The following is a 7,709-nucleotide window of genomic DNA, read 5'->3' as shown; positions in this document are numbered from 1 at the left end:
TGTGTGCGTTCGCCATGCGGGCTGTAGTCAGTGAACCTGTGTAAACTTATGAACCCCTGTGTGCTGCCTGGGTCAGTCGTGAACCTGTGTAGCTTATGAACCTGTGTGCTGCTGGTCAGTCGTGAACCCTGTAAACTTATGAACCGTGTGCTGCTGTCAGTCATGAACGTGTAACTATGAACCGTGGTGCTGCTGGTCAGTCCATGAACCCGTGTAAACTTATGAACCTGTGTGCTGCTGGTCCATCGTGAACCTGTGTAAACTTATGAACCGTGTGCTGCGGGTCCGTCGTGAACCTGGTGTAAACTTATGAACCGTGTGCTGCTGTCAGTCATGAACCTGTGTAAACTTATGAACCCGTGTGCTGCTGGTCAGTCGTGAACCTGTGTAAACTTATGAACCCGTGTGCTGCTGGTCAGTCGTGAACCTGTGTAAACTTATGAACCCGTGTGCTGCTGGTCAGTCGTGAACCTGTGTAAACTTATGAACCCGTGTGCTGCTGGTCAGTCATGAACCTGTGTAAACTTAGAACCGTGTCTGGGCTGGTCAGTCATGAACCTGTGTAAACTTATGAACCCGTGTGCTGCTGGTCAGTCGAATGAACCCTGTGTGCTGCTGGTCAGTCGTGAACCGTGTGCTGCTTGGTCAGTCGTGAACCCTGTGCTGCTGGTCAGGTCGTGAACCCCGTGTGTGCGCTTGGCTCTCCTCTGCCGTCTTGTAGTTTTCAGTAGTGGTCTTGTAGTTTCAGTCGGGGTCTTGTAGGTTCAGTCGGGTCTTGTAGGTTCAGTCGGGTCTTGTAGTCTGGGTCTTGTAGGTTCAGTCGGGTCTTGTAGTTTCAGGTCGGGTCTTGTAGTTTCAGTCGGGTCTTGTAGGTTTCAGTCGGGTCTTGTAGGTCAGTCGGTCTTGTAGTTGCAGTCGGGTCTTTGTAGGGTCGTGTAGTTTCAGTCGGGTCTTGTAGTTTCAGTCGGGTCTTTGGGTCCTTGTAGTTTCAGTGGGTCTTGTAGTTTTCAGTCGGTCTTTTGCAGTGTCTTGTATTTCAGTCGGGTCTGTAGTGTCAGTCGGGGGTCTTGTAGTTCAGTCGGGTCTTGTAGTGTTCAGTCGGTCTTGTAGTTGCAGTCGGGTCTTGTAAGTTTCAGGTCGGTCTGGTAGTTCTCGGTCGGTCTTGTAGTCGGTCGGTCTGTAGTTCAGTCGGTCTGTAGTGTCAGTTGGTCTTGTAGTTAGTCGGGTCTTGTAGTTTGCGTCGTAGTGTCGTTGGGTCTGTAGTTTTAGGCGGGTCTTGTAGTTTTAGTCGGTCGTAGTTCGTCGTCTTGTAGTGTCAGTGGGTCTGTAGTGTGTCTTGTAGGTTTGCAGTCGGGTCTGTAGTCTTGAGTTCAGTCGGGTTGAGGGTCGTGTGTGTCAGTCGGTTGCTTGTAGTTCAGTCGGTCTTGTAGTTTGAGTCAGTGGGTCTTGTAGTTCAGCTGGTCTGTGTGTCAGTCGGGTCTTGTAGTTGGCGGTTTGTAGTTCTCGGTCTTGTAGTTTCTTCGTAGTACGTCAGAGTCCGTTTAGTCGTCCACAGCATCGTTTATCAGTCTCGTGACACTCGCAGGTATCGACCTATCAGGTGTGCTCGGACATAAGTTGAGTTATTTCGCGGGTTTACCTCCGGAGCTGTTCGGCTGTCGTCGAACCATTGTTCCCGGGCGTCCCTCCTCATGTTCTCCTCCCTCCTCGGTCCGAGCTTCGGTCGGCCATTTCTCCTCCTGTCTCTCTCCCTCGTACGCGCTGTCTCCTTCTCTTGTCCTCCTGTCTGTCTCTTGTCCTCCTGTCTTCTGCAGAGGAGGAAAATGGAGTCAAAGCAGAGACAGCTGCCATCGTCCAACAAACTCGGGACAAGTTCACCCCGAACAGCGTCAACTTCACCGGGCCGAACCGACTCCCAGCGTCCGTTAAACAGCTCGTCTGTGTCGGGACAGGCTCCGGGCCGCTGACGGGCGTTTCAAACCGGCTGTCGGTTTAAATTTAAAACCGTTTTTAACGTGTTTCAGTCGGTTTAACTCTCCGCGAGCTTCCTGTTGTCACCCTCCCTCTTACCCGGTCGCGAGCTCAAGACACGGAGCAGCACGCGCTGCGCGGGGCGTGACGTCACCAACTGAAAAACAAACAACATGGAGGACAAATAAAGAAAATAAATAATAATAATACAGAAAACAATAAAAGAAATGAAAATAATAACACATAATAAGAATAAAAAAATATATAATAAATAATATAATAAATAAATAATAATAATAATAACAATAAAAAACAATAAACAACATAATAATAACAAATAAGTGAAAAATATTATACAATTAAAAATGTAAAACAATAAAAAACAAAAAATCAAATAATTTAAAAAGAAACATAGGGAGGACAAATAATACTGTAATAGCATAATAAACAGTAACAAAAAAGTGAATCATACCCATACCACTATCTAAACTCAATACAATCACTCATAATCGTTATCCCCTTCCTCTTAACATTTCATAACATGAATGGAGGCCACCAATCCATCCTAAAACCTCAATAACGATCCCATTTTTAGTCCCCTAGGCTAATACTTCAAATACTAATTAATTCCCAGTTCTAAAAAAATAAAATAACAAAATAACAACATAATAATAAAATAAGTGAAAATATATAACAAAATAAAATCTAATATGTAAATAAATAAAAATATTAAAAATACATTAAATAATATTAAAAAAGTAACAATAGCTGGGGACATATAATAAATAATGTATAGACAATAGCACACATGTGCTTCTACAACGTTGCGTCACATTTTTTAAATTTTTATTAGTCTTGTGTAAACAGTATCGGAGGATGTGTTTATGTTTCCACTGTTTATTCAGGCTGCACAGTTTAAACATCATCAGTGTTTTTATAATGCACAATATAGCTGAGAATTCAGTCCAATCCACCTGGAGTGCACATGCATAAAAAATTCACATTATGAATAATAAAAAATGCAATGAATTCAGCAGGGAGTGCAAGTGTGTGTGCAGAGAAGGACTGAAACCAGAACACGAAGTGCAGAAAACAAACAGTGGTGAACAGGTGGAACAGGTCTGGACTGGCAGCAGACGCTGACACAGAGCTTCATTGTGAAACTTTAGTTTATTTAAAGGCCCACAGTGAACATGCTATATACAAGCCTGTTATGAACTCACATAAATATTATTAATACTTTCACATGAATGCATCAAAAAATTCCCTGAAAAACTTAATTTACTTAATTCTTCTTCTCTTTGTGGAAAACTTGTTTTAATCAACTTGCAGAGAATGAAATGTTCACTCACAAAAGATCCATGAATTAATCATGATTGTGAAATAATGAAATCACTCAGTTCTCATATGTTGCCAGCAGAGTGCAGACGGACCCTCTGCAACAGGAGCAGGTGTAAAGACAGACCTCTGAGGAAGAAGAGTGAACTGAAACCATTCAAAACAATACAATTAAATTTTCAGTCATTCCAAATAACAGAAGTTCATATACCTAGTGACAAACACTGACTGAAGTTCACATAGAGGTAAAATATGTGTTTTAAAAATTGGAAAGGTGCCATAATTGGTATTAAGAAATACTTTAAATGACTAAGGAGCAAAACTATTTTATCATTAAATTAATTACACTTATTTTAAGGTCCAGTGTCTGAGTTTGGGTCAAGTTATTAAAATAAAACATGTGAGAAGTTTAGAGGGGAAACTACAATTATATACTATATTATGAATAATATATATTAGATATACTGTATAGTGTGACAAGGAGCGCAACAAGGCACTATTTTTATGAAAGTACCTTGAGTTTATAATAAATAGTAATAAGTAAAAGTAATAAAACATTTATAATATATAATAGATGGACTAAATATATAATATAAAACTTGATATGAATGATTATAATAGGAGATAATAAAAATACGTCCCACATGCCACGGTTCATGTAATTAATACCCTTAAATAGTACATATAACTAACTAAATGTTGTTTATCATTCAGACTGTTGAGGGGGCGTGGTTTGCCTGCCTCTTGGGCGGGGCCACCCGGTTTAACCTAGCAGCCAGCAGCGCAGTGATTGACAGCTGAGCGGATTAAAGCCTGAGGAGCGGAGCTGCGGCAAGACCGGGTCGAAACACCGAACCTCCGGGTGGAAGAGAGAGAGAATGTGTGCTGCTGGTCAGTCTGAACCCTGTGTAAACCTTATGAACCTGTGTCGCTGGTCAGTCTGAACCCTGTGTAAACTTTGAACGTTGTGCTGCTGGTCAGTCTGAACCCTGTGTAAACTTATGAACCGTGTGTGCTGCTGCGTCAGTCGTGTTGAACCTGTGTAAACTTATGAACCCGTTGTGCTGCCCTGGTCAGTCGTGAACCTGTGTAAACTTATGAACCGTTGTGCTGCTGGTCAGTCGTGAACCTGTCTTGTAAACTTATGAACCTGTGTTGCTGCTGGTCAGTCTGAACCTGTTGTAAACTTATGAAACCCGTGTGCCTCTGCCGTCAGTTGACTGATAACTTCCGTGTGCTGCTGGTCAGTCGTGTGAACCTGTGTAAACTTATGAACCCGTGTGCCTGCTGGTCAGTCGCTGAACCCTGCTTGTAAACTTCATGAACCCGTGTTGCTGCTGCGTCAGTCACTGAACCTGTGTAAACTTATGAACCCGTGTGTGCTGGTCAGTCATGAACCGTGTGTGCTGTCAGTCTGAACCCGTGTGCTGCTGGTCAGTCGTGAACCCGTGTGCTGCCCTGTCAGTCGTGCGTGAACCGTGTGCCTGCTGGTCAGTCGTGAACCGTGTCTGTGCGTCGTCGGAACGTGGTCGGGCTCTCTGCCGTCTTGTAGTTTCAGTGGGTCTTGTAGTTTCATCGGTCGGGTCTTGTAGTTCAGTCGGGTCTTGAGGTTCCGTCGGGTCTTGTAGTCGTCGGCTCTTTTGTAGTTTCAGTCGGGTCTTGTAGCTTTCAGTGGGTCTTGTGTTAGTCGGGGTCTTGTGTTCAGTCTCGGGTGTCGGTTCACGTCGGGTCTTGTATTTCAGCGGGTAGGGTCTTGTAGGTTCAGCAGGTCTTGTCGTTTCAGTTGCTTGTAGTTGTCGTCTGTTTCGTCGGGCTGTTTCAGCGGGTCTTGTCGTTTCAGTCGGTTCTTGTAGTTCAGTCGGTCTATTTCGTGGGTCTTGTCTAGTTTCAGTCGGGTCTTGTAGTGTCCGTCGTTCTTTTAGTGTCCGTCGGCGTCTTGTAGTGTCCGTCGGCGTCTTGTCGTTTCCCGTCGGGGTCTTGTCGTTCCTGTCGGCTTGTCGTTTCGGTCGGGGTCTTGCTAGTTTGTCGGGCTTGTAGGTTCAGTCGCCGCCCCCCCCCCCCCCCCCCCCCCCCCCCCCCCCCCCCCCCCCCCCCCCCCCCCGGTCTGTTGGTAGTGTCAGTTGGGTCTTGTCGTTTTCCACGTCGGGTCTTGTAGTTTTAGATGGCGTCCCTCCGTTCGTGTCACCCCCCCGTTGGGCTCTTTGTAGTTTTAGTCGGGTCTTGTAGTTTTAGTCGCGCCCGGGTCTTGTAGTTTCCGTGGATCCCCCTCCCTGTCAGTCGCCTCCCCCGTCGGGTCTTGTCGTGTCAGTCGGCGTCTTTGCTCGGCGCTCTTGTAGTGTCAGTCGGGTTTTGTCGGGTCTTGTAGTGCTCAGTCGGGTTCTTGTAGCCCGCCGTCTTGTCGTGTGTCGGGTCTTGTAGGGTCTTTGTAGTGTCCAGTCGGGTATTGTAGGCGTGTGTGCTGCTGGTCAGTCTGAACCCGTGTAAACCTTATGAACCTGTGTGCTGCTGGTCAGTCTGAACCCTGTGTAAACTTTGAACCTTGTGTGCTGGTCAAGTCTGAACCCTGTTGTAAACTTATGAACCGTGTGTGCTGCTGCGTCAGTCTGTGTGAACCTGTGTAAACTTATGACCCGTTGTGCTGCTGCGTCAGTCGTGAACCTGTGTAAACTTATGAACCCGTTGTGCTGCTGGTCAGTCGTGAACCTGTTTGGTAAACTTATGAACCTGTGTTGCTGCTGGTCAGTCTGAACCTGTTGTAAACTTATGAAACCCGTGTGCCTCTGCGTCAGTTGCTGCAACCTTACCCGTGTGTGCTGGTCAGTCGTGTTGAACCTGTGTAAACTTATGAACCCGTGCTGCCTGCTGGTCAGTCGCTGAACCCTGCTGTGTAATGGCTGTCATGAACCGTGTTGCTGCTGCGTCAGTCATCTGAACCTGTGTAAACTTATGAACCCGTGTGTGCTGGTCAGTCATGAACCGTGTGCTCTGTCATCGTGAACCCGTGTGCTGCTGTCAGTCGTGAACCCGTGTGCTGCCGTCTGTCAGTCGTGTGTGAACCGTGTGTCTGCTGGTCAGTCGTGAACCGTGTCTGTGCGTCGTCGGACGTGTGTCGGGCTCTCTGCCGTCTTGTATTTCAGTGGGTCTTGTAGTTTCACTCGTCGGGTCTTGTAGTTGCAGTCGGTCTTGAGGTTCCGTCGGGTCTTGTAGTCTTGGGCTCTTTTGTAGTTTCAGTCGGGTCTTGTAGCTTTCAGTGTCGGTCTTGTTTTGGGTCTTGTACGTTCAGTCGTGGTCGTCGGTTCGTCGGGTCTTGTATTTCAGCGTTGGGTCTTGTAGGCGCAGTCTTGTACGTTTCAGTGGCTGAGTTGCATGGTCTTGTTCCGTCGGGTCTTTTGCGGGTCTTGTCGTTCAGTCGGTTCTTGTCGTTGCAGTCGGTCTGTTTTCCTGGGTCTTGTAGTTTCAGTCGGTCTTGTAGTGTCCGTCGTTCTTTTAGTGTCCGTCGGCGTCTTGTAGTGTCCGTCGGCGTCTTGTCGTTTCCCGTCGGGGTCTTGTCGTTCCTGTCGGCTTGTCGTTTCGGTCGGGGTCTTGCTAGTTTGTCGGGCTTGTAGGTTCAGTCGCCGCCCCCCCCCCCCCCCCCCCCCCCCCCCCCCCCCCCCCCCCCCCCCCCCCCCCGGTCTGTTGGTAGTGTCAGTTGGGTCTTGTCGTTTTCCACGTCGGGTCTTGTAGTTTTAGATGGCGTCCCTCCGTTCGTGTCACCCCCCCGTTGGGCTCTTTGTAGTTTTAGTCGGGTCTTGTAGTTTTAGTCGCGCCCGGGTCTTGTAGTTTCCGTGGATCCCCCTCCCTGTCAGTCGCCTCCCCCGTCGGGTCTTGTCGTGTCAGTCGGCGTCTTTGCTCGGCGCTCTTGTAGTGTCAGTCGGGTTTTGTCGGGTCTTGTAGTGCTCAGTCGGGTTCTTGTAGCCCGCCGTCTTGTCGTGTGTCGGGTCTTGTAGGGTCTTTGTAGTGTCCAGTCGGGTATTGTAGGCGGGGTCTTGTAGTTTCAGTCGGGTCTTGTAGTTTCAGTCGGGTCTTTGGGTCTTGTAGTTTCAGTCGGGTCTTGTAGTTTCAGTCGGGTCTTTGGGTCTTGTAGTTTCAGTCGGGTCTTGTAGTGTCAGTCGGGTCTTGTAGTGTCAGTCGGGTCTTGTAGTGTCAGTCGGGTCTTGTAGTTGCAGTCGGGTCTTGTAGTTCAGGTCGGATCTTGTAGTTTCGGTCGGGTCTTGTAGTTCTGTCGGGTCTTGTAGGTTCAGTCGGGTCTGTAGTGTCAGTTGGGTCTTGTAGTTTTAGTCGGGTCTTGTAGTTTTAGTCGGGTCTGTAGTGTCAGTTGGGTCTTGTAGTTTTAGTCGGGTCTTGTAGTTTTAGTCGGGTCT

The 7,709-nt window shown here is 47.4% G+C and overlaps 4 protein-coding genes across 6 annotated transcripts in view; 2 read left to right on the top strand and 2 right to left on the bottom strand.

Moving 5' to 3' along the window:
* The window catches only part of LOC104935020 (butyrophilin-like protein 2), a gene marked incomplete at its 3' end in the record, with an annotated part of 550,859 nt that overhangs the window by 55,502 nt on the left and 487,648 nt on the right, over positions 1-7,709 (top strand). The gene's annotated exons all lie outside the window — the stretch shown is intronic.
* LOC104935135 (V-set domain-containing T-cell activation inhibitor 1) overlaps positions 1-7,709 on the bottom strand; it is a 592,626-nt gene that overhangs the window by 411,470 nt on the left and 173,447 nt on the right. The window lies entirely within an intron of this gene.
* The window catches only part of LOC104937300 (protein FAM160A1), a 36,507-nt gene that overhangs the window by 1,120 nt on the left and 27,678 nt on the right, over positions 1-7,709 (top strand). The gene's annotated exons all lie outside the window — the stretch shown is intronic.
* Positions 1-7,709, bottom strand: part of LOC104937298 (SH3 domain-containing protein 19) — a 28,861-nt gene that overhangs the window by 20,024 nt on the left and 1,128 nt on the right. The window contains exon 1 of one of the 3 annotated variants that reach the window (XM_027287551.1): positions 1,640-1,698. The exons of the other annotated variants lie outside the window; for them this stretch is intronic. Coding sequence (XP_027143352.1) covers positions 1,640-1,670 — 31 coding nt within the window. The 5' untranslated portion in view covers positions 1,671-1,698. Of the gene's footprint in view, positions 1-1,639; positions 1,699-7,709 lie in introns of those variants that run through there. 3 annotated transcript variants of the gene reach the window in all.

Source organism: Larimichthys crocea, chromosome XIV, assembly GCF_000972845.2.
Source record: "Larimichthys crocea isolate SSNF chromosome XIV, L_crocea_2.0, whole genome shotgun sequence".
Taxonomy (NCBI): Eukaryota; Metazoa; Chordata; class Actinopteri; family Sciaenidae; genus Larimichthys; species Larimichthys crocea.
This window is presented reverse-complemented; position numbering and strand designations above follow the sequence as displayed.